The 21,958-nt window shown below is 44.3% G+C and overlaps 1 protein-coding gene across 1 annotated transcript; it reads left to right on the top strand.

The window, feature by feature from the left end:
- The first annotated feature begins 1,051 nt into the window (after nucleotides 1-1,051).
- Nucleotides 1,052-21,483, top strand: frmpd1b (FERM and PDZ domain containing 1b). Its single transcript, XM_080035199.1, has 16 exons — nucleotides 1,052-1,143; nucleotides 4,273-4,383; nucleotides 6,358-6,530; nucleotides 8,369-8,471; nucleotides 9,290-9,335; nucleotides 9,753-9,857; nucleotides 10,049-10,144; nucleotides 11,794-11,919; nucleotides 12,136-12,258; nucleotides 12,627-12,760; nucleotides 14,843-14,969; nucleotides 15,342-15,434; nucleotides 15,570-15,752; nucleotides 16,103-16,250; nucleotides 16,540-17,505; nucleotides 17,676-21,483. The coding sequence occupies exons 2-16, from the start codon at nucleotides 4,277-4,279 to the stop codon at nucleotides 20,228-20,230; spliced, it is 5,085 nt and encodes a 1,694-aa protein (XP_079891325.1). The 5' UTR covers nucleotides 1,052-1,143; nucleotides 4,273-4,276; the 3' UTR covers nucleotides 20,231-21,483.
- Nucleotides 21,484-21,958: the final 475 nt, after the last annotated feature.

A 21,958-nucleotide genomic window follows, 5' to 3' on the forward strand; every position in this document is an offset into this window, starting at 1 on the left:
AGGAGAGGGCCTAGCATAGCTGCATCAGCCCCATGCATTATTCATGTGCCCTGCAGTCTGTACAGGTCTACCTCTTCTGCCTGGCTTTTTACTCTGGGACACATTGGGCCTTGTGAAAGAGCTGCACAGATGGGACCATCAATTCCTTGATTACTGCTCCGTCTAGTAGAGAGATGAAAGCCCCAAGGGAGCTGGAGTTTACTTCACAGATCAACATTCGAGTGCAAAATGAGGCAGTTTCCCTGAAAGAGATCAAGAGTGTTTATTCAGTGTCTCTGAGTGTGTGTTTTCTCCCCCAAAACCAAAGGCTGGCTAAGGTTTCAGACGTCACCGCCCCTCATGTTCATATGAAAGACTTGTCTTCTTTCATTATTGGCCAAGATCTCTTGTCTGTGCCTGCCAGCATTTTCTCTCTGCACCACATCAGGATTCACAGGCTGTCCTCTTTGCTTTTAGATACGCTGTGCCCCAGTAAGAACTGTTAACCCAACTGGGCGCTATGAAATTTTAATTTCGACACAACCAGACAGAGATGGAGTGCCTCCTCGTCTCCGCTTCTCGCCATGTGTTTTTGAGGCTGCCAGGGAAAAGAAAGAGAGCGAGAGAGAGAGAGAAAGTAAGAGAGAGAGAGACAGAGAGAGAGACAGAGAGAGAGAGACAGAGAGAGAGAGAGAGAGAGAGGGCCCTTGGGAGTAGAGGAGGGGCCTCTTGGAAAACCACAACCACATAGCTGGTTTGAACTCACATCTGCTTCGCCTGACATACTTGCGTGTTTGCTCTGAAAACATCAACAAATGGATTATTGTTCTGTTCCTCGCAAATAGGTTCAAAATCAGGCGCAGGAGCTCCAGCTGATTCAGGCTGATCAGACAGAAGAAAACCGGTGTTTAGCATGCTTCAGTTCTAATTATAAACCCGTGGCGTGGCTATAAGCATCTTGTTTATGGGATTTGACAGGTCTGTAATGACGGCGTGGCTCTGCTCTGCACAGGTGGCCGCACCAGATCGGGATTGGCCCTGATGATCACAAGGACCCCCCCTCCACCTCTTCTCAGCCAATCCTGGAGGGGCCGCAGAGCCGATGTCTCGGAGGGCGACAGGGTATTTGTGTTCTGGAGTCCTGAAGAGACAAGCCACATCACGGTGAGTCACGCTCCCGCAGCGTTTAGTTCAAACGTGGAAGACTTGTGCTGCTTTCTTGAAATGTGTTTTTTCACGGCTACAGCTCTTGGAAGTGTTGGTATCCTTAGGACAAAATAGATTTCAGATGTGTTTCTTCCTTTATGATATAATTAAAATGTCATACTATGTTTTCAAGGTAGGCTAGAATAAATAATTGTTAGAAAGATATAATCATTTCAAATGTTGAACTACATGTGCTCACTAAGCCCTTTTGCCTGACTACCCATAGCTTTAGTAAAGGTAATAAGGTGGATAAGAGTGAGGAGAGTACAGCCCTTGAACGAGCGCTCAGGATGTGCATGTATTTAAGAATGGCTGGCTAAATCTGCTTCTGCCCGGAGAGACTGTCATCGGAGACGACTACCTGACGCGGCAAGGACAGTGAGGGCGAGAGCAGAGAGAGGGGAAAATAGAAGAAACTGAGGAAAGAATTCATTCTTCCTTCTAGAGCAAATAAAACATCACCTGACTCAGCACTGATTGCGCCACTTACAACACAAATAATGCATGTCCATGCACCTGCATTGAAAGGTGCACTTTTTGTCAAAATCAGTGAATATCTTCGCAAGATCCACTACCTGTCCGTACTGTGTGTGCACTGAAAAAAAGTGCCAGTGTTAATACACAGCCATATGCTCTATAAACTGGTTTGTAAACAAAAGGAATGTGCACAAAGGGGGCTCACCGTAGCTATCAACATGCCCGTTTACAGAGCTTAGGCTTTGTATTAACACTGTTTTTCTTCCCAGCGCGCGCACAGTACAGGTAGCGGATTGTAATGAGATCCACGGAAATCTTAGTCCAGACATGTCTTGTGATCTATATGACGCTGATAGGCCTCAAAGATCAATCAGGGCGTGTGTCAATAATCAAGCTCGCTCGCTCACGTGTAGCTGTCAGCCCCTCTCATCCCTCCACATCAACGTTGATTTGCCTCAATCCGGATCATCGGGAGGTTCTAAAGTGACACCCTGACCACTGTGGGCCCGTGTAGGGGCGAGGGGCCTCTAATCCTCTTAAAGGACAGACCCACACTGCTTGCTTTACTACTACTACTACTGCTACTACTGCTACTATTACTATTACTAGAGAAGATATTAGACTTCAGCAAAGACCAGCTGAAACCTCGCTGTTTTAGCTGCTGAAAAGAACATTTGTAGTTTACGTTTATGAATACGACTTCACTCACAGCAGCAAGGTTTAAAGGTCGAGTAAGCGATTCTTGAGAATGTTTGTTGTCAAAATCACTGTTTATCAAAATCTGTGAATATCTCCTCACGATGTCCTACTAAGGTGTTAATACACTGCCTAGGCTCTGTACACTGCCATGTTGCTAGCTACAGTGGGCCACGTTGTTGTCATACCATATTATGTTACGCGTTTACAGAGCTTAGGCTGTGTATTTACAGTGGATTTTTTTCCCAGCACCCACACAGAATTTACAGGATTGTGAAAAAAGTGAATTGGACAACAAGCATTCTGCAGAATCGCTGACTCCACCTTTAACATCCTCTATCGATTGCACTGCAGTGTTTATTGTTTCCACGGAAGCCACAACTTAAAGTACATTGTGGTAATTGGGCTGTAAAGACTTCCCTGTCCTCATTCATTGGACAAAGTGTTGTGTTAAAATGCCCCCCCCCCCCCCCCCCCCATGCAAGCGTGGCGGACGGCCAGAAAACAAGCTGTGCTGCTTTTAAGGTCTTCACAAAAGTCTTGGCTGGCGGAAAGCTGATGAAACTATAAGCTCTATATGCATCTGGCTGCCGAGGCCAAGGTATGGATCATTAGGGGTTTCAGGAGCACATTCATCATCGTTAGCTGTATCGATCACATCTGAGCTGCTACTTTGCTCGTCTCAGGTGCCAAGGTTTCCCTCCCATTCTCTCTGTGAACTCCTTCGTGGGTTCACAGAGTCCAATACAGATGGTGAGGTATATCACAAGGCAGCAGCCAAGAACACATCTGCTAACTTAACTCAAGTGATGTTCCAACTCATCAAAAATATATTGAAAAAGAGCTACACATCCGTTCCCTGTAAATGAACAAGAACAATACAGCAGCCCTCGGAGATTATTTTTTTCAGCAATATCCTAGATGACAAAACCCTGTCAAGGTATTATCACAGGCTCTACAAGCTCACCGACAGCGTGTCGATTGGCTGACACAGAAACAAAACACAGTTGAAGGGAGCAGTATAACTCTTGAGATTCACCCCAGATTCAGTGCTGACCAGCCTTTGCCTTCCCTCGGGGGGTTTTAAAATGAAGCGTTTTCGCCCTCCATCCTTCATCCATGTCCTAGAAAAGGTGTACAGCTGCGTAGTGATGGCCCAACATGCAGATTGTAGCATATTTCTTTACACTGAACTCATTGTGAATCCTGTTATTGTGTGATGATGGCACGGTTGTTGTTGAGAACCAGGGCATAGAGGCAGAATGTGTGTGTGACATGTGCTGTTGTTGTTTGTGCTGCAGCCTAAACCCCTCCACCCCTCTCCTTTTCTCCTGGAGCCTTTCTTGTTCTCTGTTCACATATCTCATTATTCATCGTATTCAAGGCAGGCTGGCTACACGCTCTGAATCTTGAAAAACAGAGCAGATGAGATGCAAATTTAACTGGGGTACAATTCTGCTGCCTGGCGCACGCACATTCCAACAAAACCGGGCTTGAAGGTGGAGTCCGCGATTCTGGAGAATGCATATATTCAAAATCACTTTTTTGTCGCTAAACATAACTCCAGTGTTAATACACAGTCTTCAGTCCATGAACGGTCATGTTGTTAGCTACGGTGGGACCCTTTCGTTTACATAGCCGCTGTTTACATAGTACGGACAGGTAGCGGATAGTGAGGAGATTTTAAGTGCTTTTGACAAAAAGGAATTTTTTGACAAGCGTTCTCCACAATTGCTGACTGCACCTTTAAACTCTGAACACTTTGCACTCTGAACTCTGAACAGAAAATGATTTTCTGTCCCTTCCGAATCCTCTCATGTTCCTTCCTTCATCTTCTCTTTCTGCTCTCAGTGTTTTGCTTGTCTGGATGAAATCTCTATCCTCATATCCTTTCCTCTGTCTTTGTCTTTTCAGATAAATGGAGGAGAAGGAGCGATGTAGGAGCAGGTCTCCAGCACGGAGGGCCAGCCGGGTGCAGCAGGTGGTGGGAACAATAATACGACGCACCAGGGAGTCACTCAGCAGGTATTAGGCCTACAGAATGAACCAGGGTCAGAGCATGGACCCACATTTACGTTCAGGAAATGTTTGTAAAAGTATAGAGCTTGAATGACAAATACAAATACCCCATTACCCTATGTTCAAATTCTCGCTTCCCACTTCATTCACATTTAGTCAGTGAATTGTTAGATACTATTCACACATGAACGCTGACACTTAACGGGTCACTTCATGGTAGCTTGTGAGTGAGTGAGTGAGTGAGTGAGTGAGTGAGTGAGTGAGTGAGTGAGTGAGTGAGTGAGTGAGTGAGTGGGGTTTGATGGGAAAATAACTGATTGCGCAGTAGGAAATGTTGGCATCACACAGCCAGCTTTAGGAGAAAATGCCGACCCCACACAAACCACTGCGTCAACAACAAACTACCTATAGCCTAGAAGTAAAAAAAAAATCACGTTTGGGATAGAAAGAGAAGAAAACCGCACCATCCACCTGCTGCCAAATTCTTTTGTGAGGGAGTAAGTGTGGGATGTGTGTTTATATATCATTTAAAATAAAGGATTTAGCTGTACAAATGGTGAGTCTTTAACTTAGAAATTGAGCTAACATTGGAAAATAAAAAACAGATAGAAATCTACACTAAAATCAGAAGATCACGAACCAAATAAGAAGTAAGAATTGATAAAGAAGCTGATCCCCTCCTCCAGAACCACACATTCACAGACACATAACACATAGCTGAGTACATTTTCAAAATCTGACTGTTCCTCTCTCACACTCACAAACAAACCCCACAGAGAACCACAAGTATGCATTCAAGATCCCTTCAGTCCTCTCGTTATCCGCTACATGGTTTCCCTTTTTTTTTCTTATGCAAAAGAGGCCGCGCAGAGAGGAAGCCTAGATAAGTCAGTTATTTTTTGGGTGGAAGGGTCACAACCAGCTGAATGGGACAGAAAGTGGGGGGGGGGGGGGGGGGGGTTAGATCTACACACACAACATGTTTAGTTGTGTGTAGATCTAATATGTATAGTACTGTATATGTTCCCATGTGTTTAAGCTGGTGATGACCTCGGTTCCATGGCTCCTGACACTTTTGTAGCAGTATACAGTAACAGCTTCTTGGCTCACTGATGATTCTTGTTAGCTGCCAAGCTAATATAATAAGCTTAAATCACATTATAAAAGCATTACATGGCTACAAATATAATATTGTGACTTCCTGTAAAGTTGTTGATGTTCTGATGCCTGGAATTATGACACATTATATTCCCATCGGTTTCAGCTGTATTTTGTGACGAGCAAATGTAAGCATGCTAACATGAAACTACAACTTAACACGGAAAACATTATACCTGCTTCATATTGGCATGTAAACATTGTCGTTGTCAGCATGTTAGCAATCTGTGTCAAAGTGCAGCATCAGAGAGACTCACATGGCTGTAGTCTTGTTATTTTATGTGATGTTAATAAGACGTGATTAGTCGATTCAGTGGTCTATAGACAGAAAATATATTTTTTGCTCATAGACTTATCCTCTCAACCTCTTTAAGTAAAAAAAAAGCTTTATATCTTTGTAAAACTGAGTTTTGGGCTGTTGTTTCAGCAAAATTATATTAATATGTCACCATCGGTTAATGGGAAATTGTGATGGGCTTTTTATTTTTCCTATATTCTGATATTACAGACAAAATGAACAGAAAATTGACAACCAAATATCATTGAGGAAAATGATCTTATTTTTGCTGAAGATTGTATAAATTCATAGAATTTGGTACAATTATAGAACCCGGGGGAAAAAATATTTATTTGTAATTGAAATTGAATTACTTTTTAATCGCCACCTATCACCTAGTAAAGACGGCAATGATTTCAGATGGGAAGGAAAAAGATGTGACGGTCTCCTCTCCGTTGTTCCGCCTGAATGTTTCTCTCCCGTTGACCAACCACAGAGCTGTAGTCTCCAGTTAGGTAACCCGTGACCTTGTTTGACCTCCTCAGAGAGCGCTTGCTAGGCGATGGGAGGTCGCAGCGCTCCAACAGTCTGTCCAATCAGAACTACCAGGCCAAGCTGACGCTGCAGATCACCAGGGACCCGGTCCTGGACAGCAGCACTGGACATGGCTTCAGCCTCACCACAAGCGCACCCCTGCTGGTCAGGGACGTCGCACCAGGTAAACACAGGACGGACGTGTCTGTGTGTGTGTGTGTGTGTGTGTGTGTCTGTGTGTGTGTGTGGTGACGGTGTTTGTGACATGAGTGGATGGCTGTGCTTTTTGCTTCCCTCTCCAAATGGCCACCCGCTTTACGCAACAGTGCAGCAGATTTACACTCTCTCACTCTCTCTCTTTCACACACACAAACACAAACACACACACACATGGACACACATGGACACACATGGACACACACACACACACACACACACACACACACACACACACACATACACGTACACACATATTGACTCTCTCCTGGCATTCAAACTGCAGGGCACGGTGCCAGAGAAGCCATAGAAACAACAGGGCCACCTGCTCATCCTTTTTAAATTCAATCACTTTTCATTTAAGTCACTTGGTTGGGGGGAGTGTCTGGGTCTGTGTGTGTGTGTGTGTGTGTGTGTGTGTGTGTGTGTGTGTGTGTGTGTGTGTGTGTGTGTGTGTGTGTGTGTGTGTGTGTGTGTGTGTGTGTGTGTGTGTGCGCAGTGCGCACGCTCTTGTGTGTGTATGTGTGTGTGTGTGTGTGTTAGAGAGAGAGATATGCTGACCCATTACTTTCATGTTGATCCTGTAAAATAAGCTGATAAATGCCCAGAGGAGGGGCCCACCGTGCCACCAGTACTGTAATTGCTATCTGCTGCCAAAGAGAGAGAGGGAGTGAGAAAAAAACAGAGAGAGAGAGAGAGAGAGAGAGAGAGAGAGAGAGAGAGAGAGAGGTGATAACAGCAGAACAATATTCAATAGACAGAGAAGATGCCAAGACTAGAGGAAGACCCAGCAGGGAATAAGACAACAACCATAGTGCAAGTATATGGCCTGAGAGAGCACAATAATGAGTGTGAAAGTGTGCAGGGGAGGTAAGGGTGGGTGGGTGACGCACTTGAATGTGGGTGAAGTTGGCGAAATCTTGGTGTTGTGGAGGTGAATGTAAAGGGGGAAGTAGTGGATGGGGAAGAAGGACAGAAAGAAAGGGAGCGGAGGAAGGGAGGGGGACTTGAAAAACCGCAAAGATCAGGATATTGGCGGAGCTGACTCAAAAGCTTGAAGTGGGGGTGGAGAGGTTGGCTTGTCTGTCTGGCAAGAGAGAGAGAGAGAACTTGTGCAACTGTAGCCAGTGTGTGTGTGTGTGTGTGTGTGTGTGTAAGCTTGCAAAGCAGTATGTGATGCCCTGAGTGGGACAAAAATCAGGGACAGACGGGGCTTTGCCAGGCAGATGGAGTGTGTCAAAATATGCATTCATGGGCTCATATGTTTAAGCATTCATACAGTACATTTTGTCTTTTTAGGTGTGTGTGTGTGTGTGTGTGTGTGTGTGTGTGTGTGTGTGTGTGTGTGTGTGTGTGTGTGTGTGTGTGTGTGTGTGTGTGTGTGTGTGTGTGTGTGCGTGCCTGAAACTGCTGGGCCTCAGTCCTGCTCTCTTGCCTGAAGACAAATGAGTATAAATAACTAGAGAAAGCAGAGCGGAGCCGAGCTGGACGGGATCCAGAATAACTGTAACCCCTCACATCCTGGAGAGCTCAGCTGAACACTGATGAGTCAGCCATGTTGAATAACCATTATGTGTCATTGTGCACGTGTGTATGTGTATGTGTGTGCGTGTGCCTACATCTGTGTGAAAATCTCCTTTTATCTTGTTATGAAAGTGTAAGCCCACGTGTGCAGCTGGGTTTTTTTTGTTTTATGCATCGCTCACTCTTTTCATTGTGTGTGTGTGTGTGTGTGTGTGTGTGTGTGTGTGTGTGTGTGTGTGTGTGTGTGTGTGTGTGTGTGTGTGTGTGTGTGTGTGTGTGTAGGGAGTCCTGCAGATGGGATACTGTACCCAGGGGATCATGTGCTGCAGATCAATGAAATAACACTGGAGGATTTAAATGATGAGCAGGTGGAAAACATGTTAAGGTGAGATAAACTACATCTATCTATCTATCTATCTATCTATCTATCTATCTATCTATCTATCTATCTATCTATCTATCTATCTATCTATCTATCTATCTATCTATCTATCTATCTATCTATCTATCTATCTATCTATCTATCTATCTATCTATCTATCTATCTATCTATCTATCTATCTATCTATCTATCTATCTATCTATCTATCTATCTATCTATCTATCCATCCATCCATCCATCCATCCATCCATCCATCCATCCATCCATCCATCCATCCATCCATCCATCCATCCATCCATCCAACCCTCTATCCATCCATCCATCCATTCATCCATCCATCCATCCATCCATCCATCCATCCATCCATCCATCCATCCATCCATCCATCCATCCATCCATCCATCCATCCATCCATCCATCCATCCATCCATCCATCCATCCATCCATCCATCCAACCATCCATCCAACCCTCTATCCATCCATCCATCCATCCATCTATTTATGACTGAAAATATTTTTTAACGTGTGAAACAGTTCAGTTACTGGGACTAGGATCATACTTCTGGTGTGTCCAGTCCATCCGGATACCAATCGCACAGTCACATAGTCATAGTTCTAGAGAATTTCCCAGAGTGTGTGTTTGGATGATTAATGTGGTAGGGTTTGAGATAAAAGGCTTAACGAGTTAGGGGCAAAGGTCAGAAGCGAAAATGCTTACTTGACAGCAGGACAGAAAGATACTGATGTCTCTTGTGTGCATGTGCGTGTTTTTGTATGTCTTTCTGTGTGTGTGTGTGTGTGTGTGTGTTTTCTCCGCCCAGGGACTTGGAGGATTGCATCAATGTGACGATCCTGCGGCACATGACGGTGAGCACAAAGCAGACATTGATGATCTCCTCACACAACACACAAACACACATTCACACAAACACTCACTTCATTCACACTTAAGCTCTCTGTATGTTTCCACACACCACGTGGCTGTAAGCTCAAATCTTCCGACAGGATTAACTGCCATCACATTGGTATTAGGGTTGTGATGTATGAATGTAAACACATGTGTGTGTGTGTGTTTGTGTGTGTGTGTGTGTGTGTGTGCGTGTGTGTGTGTGTGTGTGTGTGTCGACAGTGGCTGTTTGTGTCTCAAAGTTATGTTGCTCTCGGAGGAATTAATTGTGCCATCAGTTGTTACTGGTTTGAGCTGGAAAAGTGTGTCCATCTCAGTCCATGGTACCAGCTCAAGGCGGCGTAATGGACCTGGTGTGTGTCTCTGCCGCATTACAGAATCCCAAGTCGTCCATCATGTCGGCAGAGAAGAGAGCTCGTCTGAGGAGTAATCCAGTTAAAGTGCGCTTTGCAGAAGAGGTGGTGGTCAACGGGCACACTCAGGTGGGCAAGGTCTTACATAAGGCAGAATGAAGGCTGATGTGAGCCACTGATGAATGACTTTTATTTCCCGGATCTCACCCTTTTCCATCTGTCTTCATTTGGTGTTCTTTTCTCAGCGGTCATGCATCTTGTTCTTATTTTATCTCAGATTCCTGTCCACGAGGCTAACTCTCACTTCTTCTCTTTATCAGGGAAACTCCCTTCTCTTCCTGCCAAATGTCCTCAAAGTCTACTTAGAGAACGGGCAGACCAAGGCCTTCAAGTTTGACAACACCACCACTGTCAAGGTATGCACTTAAGGTCACCTATTATGCAAAGGGAACTTTTTCATGGTGTTTAAACATACAAATGGGTGTCCTGTGTAACTGGAGACCCCCAAAGTATGAGAAAAAAAACTACCCACTCTCTTTTTCATCACCTCCACCTAGCCAAAACAAACGTGTTCCAAAACCCCAGTCCCCCCCCCCCCCCTTATGACGTCACATGGGGAGAGACCACGCCCCCTATTACCAACCCAAGCTAGCAGTACCTCCACCTGTGATAAGCACAACCCCAGATACCCCTGAATCTCACTGGCCGTTAGATTCAAACCAGCAGTTAGATTCAGGGCCAATCAGAGCACACTGGGCTTTTTTTAAAGATGGGCTTAAAGAGACAGGCGTTTAAAAGGAGCGTTTCAGACAAAGGCTGTGTTCGAAAAGCTTTGTAGTTGGCGAGAAATTCCTGGATAAGTACTTACTTCCGGGAGGATTTTGTGTATGGATCGATATGTTACCTTTCGTACTCAACCACCCCACGATGCATTGCATTTTTTCAAATGACACGGAAGTTTAAAAAAAAGATTTTTATTGCTTTTGTATACTTCAGTCAGTGTAAACGGTCTGACGAACCTCGCATACACAAGTAGACAGTTAAGTAGACAGTATGTAGTATATACATGTTTAGTATGTAGTAGGGAGGACGTTAGTAGTAGTTTCAAACACAGCCAAAGGCCGAAAAGAGGGGATTCAGCAAAGGCACCATGAGAAATATAAAGGGTTTTTCGGAAACTTCAGAACGTTTAGGTCACATTTGCTGAATCTTGAATTGAAGATCAGTGATTGGATGATGCATCTTTATACTGGTTGGGCATAATCATTCTTGGGCGGCTGACATGTTAGTCGATAACACTGCACTCTATGAAAGCCAATGAGAAGATGCTCGCTCGCTATACATTTATTTATGGGACTAATCTCATATCAAGTTGAATATACTTATATACTAATATACTTATCCAGCTTATGTTCAGCGTATTTTCACTATATCCAATGCACTGCCTACTTTAATGTCCTCACAATATCTATTCATTAGCCCCCTCAGTTTGATATTTCATTATTATACCAAACAGTGGATAGTCGTGAAAGGCTTTCTGGAAAGAAGTGGGTGTATTATGCAACTAAGTAGGCTACAGCACAAGTGTTGGTGTGATTGCCCAATGACTTTCAGAGTGTGTGTAGGCTCTTCTTAGCTGTTCTTAATGGTGAAAAAATATATAAATTATACTGTTTCTGGAGGAGAAGGAGGTTATGAATCATGTAAAAGGGGGAAGAGTGTTAAGTGATTCAGAGCCATGTAACACTGACAGTCACTGGTTTGTTTGGAGAGCTTTTCTGTGTCCATTCGGCGGTGGGCAGACCGAGCATCGTACTGTGTGCAGTCATCATAGTGAGATGTGCAGTAGATCATTGGGTCACCACCAGGGCGTCCATGTCTATTGTTTTCTTCATGGGCATATTATTATTATTATTATTGTCACAGCAGGTTTTTTGTATTTGTTTTTTGGTAATGGTAAACTGAGAGGAGGATATCAGATTTGACCATCTGCCATCAGCAGACTGCGACTGGGAAACATTGTTTGTCTAAGGGGGTCTGAACTGTTGGTTTTTCACCATTCCAGGACATTGTTCTGACTCTGAAGGATAAGCTGTCCATCCGGGCCATCGAGTACTTTTCCCTGGTGCTAGAGCAACAGTACAGCATCACCAAACTGCTGCTGCTGCAAGAAGACGAGCTCATACAGAAGGTAGAAGAAAAGAACATGGATATGTTATTATTCCACACGCAAACATAAAGTAGTTGTTGATGGCTGTTTTTATTAGGTGGTTCTCACTTAACTTAAATATAACTTTCAAGCATAACAGCAACAGTAGGCCCATTGTCAAGAGGGTACAAAATGCAGTGTTGTTGCCTTTATTTTTGGAGCATAAATATAGCTGTATTTCTTTTTTGTCTTCGCCAGGTGGTGCAGAAAAAAAACGACTCCCATGACTACAGATGTCTATTCAGGGTGTGTTTCATCCCCAGAGACCCCGCAGACCTGCTGCAGGATGACCCGTCTTCCTTCGAGTACCTCTTTTTACAGGTCAGAGAAGCCAATTCTCTCATTGACACAACTGCTTCCTATCCGGCTCCTCCTCTTTCCATCTTCTGACTTTTTATTCCGTTTCTGTAGTATTTTCGCCGCAAATTTGACAGAATCTTTCCATCTTAGACACTTTTTTGTTTTTCAATCCCAGCCAACCTTTTGTCCCTTCTTACATGTCCCCAAACCAAGTCTACATATCTGTGTATTGAAGCTTTCTATGCCTTTGCTGCAATTTTTTTTTATTTTTATAAAGCTGCTCTAAAGCGGTATATTTTGCAATCGAGTATGTTGGAATTTTATACAAGTAAATATAAAAATGTGTATTTGTAATGTCTGTATGCATTATGCTGTGTGTGTGTTTCCAGAGTGTTGGGGACGTTCTGCAGGAGCGTTTTGCGGTAGAGATGAAATGTAACACTGCACTCCGCCTGGCTGCCCTGCACATGCACGAGAGACTAGATAGCTGTGGACAGACCAGGGCCTCTATCAAAAGTATAACGTGAGTCATATGTGTTTGTGCGTGCACGTCCCTTCAGGGTCACACTGGTGGAACACTGCGGCCCCGAATTCAGCACTCCTTTTTATAGGTTTTGTTTAATTTTGGTGATCTATGGGGTTTGAGCTTGCGCTACTGCTGCAATCATCGTAATTTGTGTGGGATGCGGCTGCACGCTCAATGCCTAATCTACTAATGTGATTGGAAAATGTTTATGCATGTGCACAAAGGGTTTCTATTTATCCTATTTCTGGATCAAATGTTGTTAGTTTTCTTTTTGACATTTTCCATCTTTCTGTCTTTTTCTGTCTCCCTCTTTCACACCGTAAAGCTGTTAATGCACAAACACAGGGAAACACGAATGCAATTCCCAAAAGAACACGTCACTGACACACTGATCATAGATTAATATGGTCATACATGTCATTGCAGAAATGAATACTTGCAGACTCAGGCTATTTTAACCTCAAATTAAACTGATGATGCTGTCATGGTTGCAGTTACACTAAAAACACAGTTAAAATATGGCTTTTTAGTAACATCTAGTGGCAGCTGTGAGAAAAAAAATATCAACAGCAGATATGTGTTAACCACATAACTCCCACACATTGCTATGCATTTTTTTCCCCCAAATTTATTTTGGTATGCATTTCCTTTAATGGGCTTACTGATTACATCCATAGATAAAACCAGGGACTGATATTACAACAATGTATGTGTATGTCACCCAGGGCTGTACGCTTATTTTTTTAGGTGGTAGCACTGGTGCTAGCAAGCAAAAAAATTCAGTAGCACAAAAATTAATTTGGTAGCACACAAAGTATGATCGAAAACTTGCATAACCCTAACCCTTGCATTTCACTGTAATTACCTTTGAGCCTGTCATCTTGGTCTCATTTGAGATTCTCAATTAATATTTTATCCTAGTGTGTGCAGTAATAATTGTAGAAAAATGAATAGGGGTGCACTGATTGCAATTTAGACAAAATAATCTTACCTGCCAATTGCAATTTTTTGCTGATTCAGAATTATTTCTCCCCATAAAAATATAAAAATAATATCTATATCTATATATTTTTTGTATCTAGGCTTACATATAATTATTATATTAATAATAATATTTTTTTTGAAAATGTCCTGTTAATTAAAACCAAACTTTAAAACATTAAACATAGCCTATTAAATAAAAAAGTATACATATTGGTACAATTTAGGATAAATTAAATAGGTTGTTGTGAATGAGTTGGGAGTTGTTCTTCAGTGGCTTATTTCAAATTTTGTTTTTAGACTACTGTTGACTTTTCTCTGCAGCTGAATGAGTTGCCTTTCTAGCTAGAGCACTGCAGGGCTGAGAAGCGCTAATTTCCTGTTCATACCGGCTTCAAAATAAAAGTCAACTCATGTTTGGCTAGTAACAGGCTTTTAACGTGTAGGCGCACAGGAAATGTTCTGTTTGCACACGCGCTAACTTAACTGCGGTAATCTCCTTCCGGTTATTACCTTTGGTGAAGTTTTTATACGCTAGAGTCGCTGCTCGAGCACAGATCCCGAGGACACGTATCTTTCACCAGCCAAAGTGGAGGTGGACTCAATAACTTACTTGCCTAAGACTACATTTACCCCCATTTGGAGAGTGTTAATGTAGAGCCCTCTAAGCAGTGTTTTGCAGCGCTCTTCTGTGTTTCAAAGACAGCCTCTCCTCATTAGCAGCCTGTCGCACTAGTGCGAATGGACTTGTATTCATCATCGCACGTGATCAATTTCAGTAGCAAATGCGATCAAAACTGTTGCACTGTACAGCCCTGATGTCACCCCATTACTAAAATTTACATTGGCATCTAACACTGTCACATATCAAGAAGATCACAATTCACTGTTGGCACAACCTTTGAGGTAGCTACGCAGAATAGCTGATTGGAGCCTCACCTTTAAAGATTCACGTCTATATTTTATTTCTGTAGAAAACTGATAAACTACATTAAGTGTGTAGTGCATGTATGGAACTGTAGTTCAATTCAATTTGGAAATTTAGCAGCATTATGAAAAAGTAAATAAACTATTTGTGTCTGTGTGTGGTGGTGACAGGAAGGAGTTTGGCCTCGACAGCTTCATCTCTCCCACGCTGCTGAGCAACATGCGGGAGAAGGACCTGAGGAAAGCCATCAGCTACCACCTCAAAAAGATTCAGTCTCTGCTAGAACCCCGCCAGAAGGTAGATACACACTGATGGATGAGTGGAAGGTTTAGTTGTGGCTTCAGGGTCATTTTTCCCCGACACTTAACAGTGACTGCTAATCTCCCTGAGATTTAAAGTAGTATACAGTGTGAGAACAGCGTTGGGGAAAGATAGATGGTGTGTGGGAGGAAGGAAGGGAGGGTAATTAAAAGGTTAATTGTAGGTTCTGTGGCTTGGACAATGGCTGTGGGAAATAGAGTGGAGCATACCTCTCTTCTATCTTGAGGGCATTGTTGTGGCCAGTGAGTCAACCATGACATTACCTCTGGTTGTCTTTCATTGTATCTTATTGTCTGCCCATCTTTTACCTCACTCTTATTCTTCTCCATGTCCTCCTCGGTTTTGTAGGTTATATCCGCTTCTCAGGCTCGGTTGGCCTACCTCGCTCAGCTGGGAGAGCTCATCTCATACGGGGGACGATCATATACAGCCACGATGATGGTAAGGGTTAGGAGCCTAATGTTGCCTTGTGGGTCCATCCGCTAAAGCACGCACCATATTACCCATTCAAACGATTCAAATCCAATCTTATGTCATTCTTCTCTGATGTATCTTCTTCCTCTCACCCACACACAGCTTCAGGACAGGGAGGTGCAGGTCAGCCTGCTGGTGGGAGCCAAGTATGGGATGAGTCAGATCATCAACCACAAGCTCAACGTCATCTCCACACTGGTGGAGTTCAGCAGCATTAGCCGCGTGGAGTTGCTGTCGGAGTCGGACAAAGTCAGCCTACTGCGCATCTCACTGCACGACATGAAGGTATGGAAGACCTCGCATAAATATAAATGGTCATCGAGATGCTGGGCTCTAGCTCTCACGCATGTGTAGGCACTTAGAAAACTGACACAGATTTGAAAAATGGATATTCACTCACCACATTCGAGTCAACACTCTCATGCTAGAGTAAATGTAGGTCAAGCATTTCTCCTTCGGTACACAAACAGTATGCAATGTGTGGTAGCTATATAAAGCTGATATTGTGGGGCTCAAAGATGACTCTCTCTCCCTCTTTCTCCTGCCCCATCGCCTTTTCTCCCTTACCCTTTGGCTTTAATCACAACCGCTTTACCTATTCTTCTTTCAATGTCCCTCTTTCCCCCCTTCCTCAGCCATTTGCCTTACTGATGGACACTCTGCCAGCCAAAGACTTAGGGTGTCTGCTGGGAGGCTACTGCAAACTCCTGGTCGATCCTAGTGTCAGTGTCTTCCGTCTGGGGCGCCCAAAAGTGAGGGTGCACCGAATTCCTGCTGAAGAAGGTGTGTGTGGGAAGTTCGCGGTAGTAAAGGGCGTGTGCTATGAGTCCCTATCAAGTGAGCAAATATAGTTTCACTTAAAAATAATCTTTTTCTGGCTTTTGGCCTTTTTGATAGACAGATATTTTTAACATCACATGTTGATGAATAGTAACAGCCAGTATGGGTACGAATAGAAAGGCCAGTCATGTTATATCACAATCACAATTTATTATTTTCTACTAATGGACTAACACATATTTTGTTTTTGCGGTCCTTGTCTGGTGTGTCTGCACTTTCCTGGTGTTTTCAGGTTATGTGTCTCGCTGCTGTAGTGACTCGGATGACTCAACAGACGAGGATGACCCGATGGATTCTCAGAATTACAAACGGCCAGACCCAGCCAGTCAGGACTGGGAGGAGAGGAGGAGAGGGGAAGAAGAAAAACGGAGGGAGGAGGAAAGGAAAGAGAGAGAGGAGCATCAAGGCAAACAGGAAGTGAAAATAATAGTGACGACAGAAGGTCCGGAAAATGATGGCGAAGAGGAAGAGGGAGCGACAGGAAGCGGTCTGCGTAACTGTAGTATTATGGACGAAGAGATGAACCTGGAGACCTCCTGGTATCACACAGACCCACGGGTCACCAGCAGCTTCTCCAGCTTGTCCAGTGGCTCCTTGAGTGCGGCTCTGGAGGAGAGCAGTGCTGCAGCCAAAGCCCCCTCTCGTCCGGATAAACTCCGTGGACAATGCACAAGCGAGGATCTACCGAGCCTGGACGTTCACCACCCTTTCCTCCTCGAGCCAAAACGCCAACAGGGGCCCCTGCGACCCACCAACCTAAATTACCGGGGCAACGGCAACTGTCTTTGCTTTGCGGAGCTCTCCAAGACTGATTACCTCCCTAGCCCGCCTGAGGCCACCAGTGATGATGACGACGACGATGACGAGGAGGAAGAGCATGGAGGGAAGGGGCTCAGACGCATTTCTAAGATCCCGAGTTCAAGGGATTTAAGAATGATTGACAGCACACCCTTTGACAGATCGCCCATTAAAAGAAAGAAAAAGACCCCTCCCAAAGTCCCAATAAGGACAAGTTCAATTCCTGGGCAAAAAGCCGGACAGGCAGAGAATCGCCTCTCCATGGACGAAGAGGGCCTATTCCTGACACCTTCACCCAATCCCAAACCAGCTCTTTTGGTCAAAGAGACTGTGTCAGAGTCTGAAGATGAGTTCTTTGATGCACAGGAGAGATTTACTCCCCCAGTTCCTGATCTGTCAGGTTTGTATTACAGCATGTTAGATGACTTCGATGTGAATGTCTTGTCCTTTGTCTATGGTGGCATGTTTTTCTTTTGTTATGTAACAACATGTGGAGTGAGAAGATTTATATAAATCCACTGATACCTTACTCTTTCTGTACCTTTCTTTTGATTTATCTCTCTCCGACAGACGCCGAGCTTGCTGACCGACGAAATGCCAATCGCTTGAGTGGAACTTGGAATGGTCTTCCAGCTGTCCGAGGGAAAGAGCCATCCCCTACGATTGCAAATAAAGCCCAATCCTTTCAAATCAAGAAGGAAGTGGAAACACTTAAAGGTCCCACCAATCAACTTTCCAACCAACAGCCGAGTCCACTAAAGCCATCCGAGAAACCCAAAGCTAAGGTCAAACCACTGCTGCCACCTAAGCCCCAGCTTCCTCCCAAACCTCAGATCATTCCTCCCAAATCCCCGCAGCAAGGGAGATCATATGCCCACTGCAATGGGGATGCCCCTGGACGCCTGTCCTCTGACCTCTTGGAAATGGAGCCAGAAACCATGGAATTTAAGTCTGTCTCATCTGGGGCAGGTGGACTGCCTCTGTCATCCCCCTTGATCACAGCGGTGCGGTACAGCAAGCAACCACTTCCCATTACAACGCTACAACCTGAGGAAAAGAGTGGGAGGCAAGGAAATAGCCCAAATCAGAATAAAGATCTGACACAGGAGAATGGAGCACATGTTATTTCCAATGACAAAGAGTACATTCCTGATGAAAAGGAACCCCCTAAAGTTGAGGCAAAAATCAATGGGACCGGACTTGCTACAAAAAATCCACCAAACCTACCCACTATCCCTCGCTCTAATTCAGGTACGAAGCTAGCCGTTCCACCTCCGGTGGCCCCCAAACCCACCTCTCCCATGAGGTGCTATCCCTTGTCACTACCTGCTAGCTCTCCTGTCTCCCCAACTGATCCAACAAAAGGGATCTTCAAGGAAAGCGTCAGTTCGCCAAATGGAATCCACCCTTGGAGCAGCCGCAATGGCAGTGTCCAGTCAGGATCCAGGAGGGTTTCTCTGAGTCACGAGAGCCTGTCACCTAAAAACACAGAGGCACCTCTTACCCTCACCACCTCCCTCATCTCAACCAACTCTAAAGGCGTAGGGGGCCTAGAAAGCAGAGAACCTGGAAGATCAGGATCAGGATCTGATATGAGGACCAGCTCTTCTAGTCTGGGAGGCAGGCTACCTGCCTCTGCTCTCAGAGGGAAGATACAGGCTCTGCCTTGGTACATGACTCGTTCCCAGGAGATTTTGGGAACTCTGGACTATCCTTCTACTAGCTCCATCAATGGAGACACCTCTGGGTTTGGCTCCGGTTTGTCTGTGGCCAGCGGTTTATCTGACTTAAACAAGACCCCCATCAAGGAAAAAGAAAATATGGCCCCAAAATCAGGAGGGAAAGGGAATATTTTAGAGGATGGGGCTGAGGTTGTCATCGCCACAATCAAGGAGGCCCAAGAAGTGTCTTCGCAAATGCAAAGGGCCAATGGGATAAACGGCTCCCACTCTAATCTTAGTTTTAAAGAGAATGGTGCACACCGCGGCAGTGTTTCATCAGAGCAGCCTCAGTCAAGACCCCATTCCGCAGTGGGGTTGGGAGGTGTGTCCAGCATGCAAATTGGAGGTGACTCTCCAACTTCGTCAATCGCAGAAGGTACTCCTACACAGCAGCAGCAGGACGCTTGCGGCTGCCGCACCGTTTATGCCAACTGTTTCAGCGGAGACACCGAGGACGGTGTAAGCTTTGACGAGGAGCTTACCGTTTACGAGTTCTCGCGCCGCACACGCCCTAAACCTTCCCAACCTGTACCTGCTCCTTCTCCAACAACACCTCCAAAACCCAATATTCTGTCACTGCTGAGGGACAACCCCCGACCACTGTCTACTTTCTCCACTGCCTCCTCTGAAATCAGTCCTCTTGTTTCACGTCCGGTGTCCCCCACGACCTCACTTGGGTGTCCTCTTCGTTCACTTACCAACAAGAATTATGGTGGGCTGAAGGGAGGTTTTGCCTCCTTACGTCAAGATATAGACCAACTTCTGCTGGTCTTGGAGAGGGGAGAATTTGAGGAAGACTCAAAGCATGGCATAGATGTAGGGCCCGACCTAAATCACAATGGAACTGCAGGTAGTACGACCACAGAAACTAGCTCCTATTGTTCTGGGATAAGCATGGCCGCCATGACAGAGGCTGAACGGAGTCTCCTCCAGGCAGAGGCTCGACGATTAGCGTCTGGGTGTCAGAGGGCCACACGTGTTGGCTGGGCTCCAGATGAAGCCCTACGGTCTTTATCCAACAGCTTCAGTGCCCTGGTTCAGTTGTCAGCAGCCTGTCTGCAAACAAACCCCTGCCCTGGTTGTGACATCTGCCATAATGAGAGTTTGGTCCACAGGGACGAGGATGAGGACAGCCAAGAACCCATGGACAAGCTAAAGGAGATAGTGGGTCTGTACCGGGAGTTTGTAGGGGCTGTTGAGACAGCCGGAACTGGTGCTGGGGTTGGGGGTAAGAGCGTGGGTCTCCCTGGGTCTGGACAGGGTCAGGGGGAGGGCGATGGGGTGAGGCTACTAGCCAAACGCTGCACTGTGCTAATATCCTCCGTATTCGCACTCACACAGCTCTTCCGGACACGCACACTAGACACCTCGGACACGCCCGGCCACGTACCTCTCAACTTTTGACCTGTGAACTTTTACACACAAATAATAAACACCAGACTCTAGAGATGAGCCAAGAGGAAACAGCACAGTGCGATCTGGTGTGTAACCCCTTTGTTCTTGTACAGTAAGTGCCATGCACACCACAGCACACAAACTGAAACTCATTACACAAACTCACGTGAAAAACACGTACACCAAACAAAACCCCTACACAAAGAGAGAAGTCTTCTTTGTTTGGCCTCTTCGTGAACGCATATGGACTATGCATTTGTACATATGAATTTTATAATTATCTTGTAATTCTCTTATTTTATGATACAATATGTGTATGTATGTAAGGATGGATTACCCATGTATGTATTTATGTATTTATTTTTACAATATTTTGCACCATGGTCTGTGATGTGCAGGTCTCTGGTTAAAAAAATGAATAATAATATGGATGTCACTGGAATTTTTAGTTTTTTCCTTCTCTTTGAGACAGTATTATGTTATCTTTTGCTGCTTTAAAGATTTCTCCACGTCACAAGGTGTAATCTGTAAATTGTCATTTTTTCAAGTTCAGTACAACAGTAAGTTTTACTGACAAAATACAGAAAAATATACTCTATCACATTTGCAAAATACAGTTAACTGTTAACAATTAACTGATTTGTTTTATATGTGCAGGGATAGCACCTTTATAGGGATTTACTTTTTCAACACTACAGTCACAATATAAATGGGATACAAAACTACCATTACAAAGCAGGGAGAGCACTTTTGACTGTTACAGATTGCACCTTTTTATGAGACACATACCCTTGTGTAAAGTGTTTTTTCTACCCCTTCCCCCGGTCCTGACTGACTCTTGAGTGAATGCTTCTTGGAAAAACTCCCATTACCCAAATGTATGCAGTATTATAACATTAATCTACTTTTCATCCAAAGGACATTACATACAGTATATATTTTCTGGGAATGTGTGGATGAGGCCCAGAGAGCAAAACAGTGGACCTTATTTATGAAGTTAGAAAAAAAAATGTTTTTGACTCGGCACAAGTATGACTGTTAAACTATGTCCAGATGTAGCAAAGATCCAAAGTCTTAAACCACTGAGCCACAACTCTTCCCCACTACAGTTTCCTCTTTGGGCACACAACCCTATTAATAACACACTGACTGAAAGATGGACGGCTGTATGCTTTGGTCTGAACTGTATACATTTATATATCTTTATGTCCTATTCTGTCTCTACTTTAGTTTATGGCTATGCAAACATAAACTCCCCACCCCCTCCCTACATACTGTATTCTTGGTTTTTCTGTGCTTACATTAAAAACAACAATAGCTGCATTATGTTTGTCTGAATATAATGGGTGCTTTGGAATGTTGGCTTTTTGTCTTGTTTTGGGAAAAACCTACTGCATTATGGATTGCAACATTTTTGCAAAGTTGCATGGCATTAGCATTTGTCAATATAAAGACTCCTGTCTATACTGATGTCTGTGAATTGTCAGTAAACGGATTACCTTTGCTCGATCAGTTTTGGTGATGTACAGTGTTCACTTATCAGCCTGCCATATCACGTGATGCCAATTAACTCATTTCATGAGCCAGCCATCCGATTTGGAGGATTTACTTGAGCCACCTACAACAACAAAAGAAGTGTATTACGCTGAACAGTCAGCAGTTGCTTGTATACACAGGACAAAGAAAAAACATTTGCTGAAGTATAGACTGGTAACTTGTTCAGAGACAGATGGTTGA

This window comes from Ammodytes marinus, assembly GCF_949987685.1.
Source record: "Ammodytes marinus genome assembly, chromosome: 10".
Taxonomy (NCBI): Eukaryota; Metazoa; Chordata; class Actinopteri; order Uranoscopiformes; family Ammodytidae; genus Ammodytes; species Ammodytes marinus.

Bases quoted from the DNA above. Each gene is read 5' to 3' on its own strand.
- frmpd1b (XM_080035199.1), top strand. From the start codon at position 4,277: ATGGAGGAGAAGGAGCGATGTAGGAGCAGGTCTCCAGCACGGAGGGCC. The intron at 4,384-6,357 runs GTATTAGGCCTA...TGACCTCCTCAG, and splicing joins ACCAGGGAGTCACTCAGCAG to AGAGCGCTTGCTAGGCGATG. The intron at 15,435-15,569 runs GTAAGGGTTAGG...ACCCACACACAG, and splicing joins CATATACAGCCACGATGATG to CTTCAGGACAGGGAGGTGCA.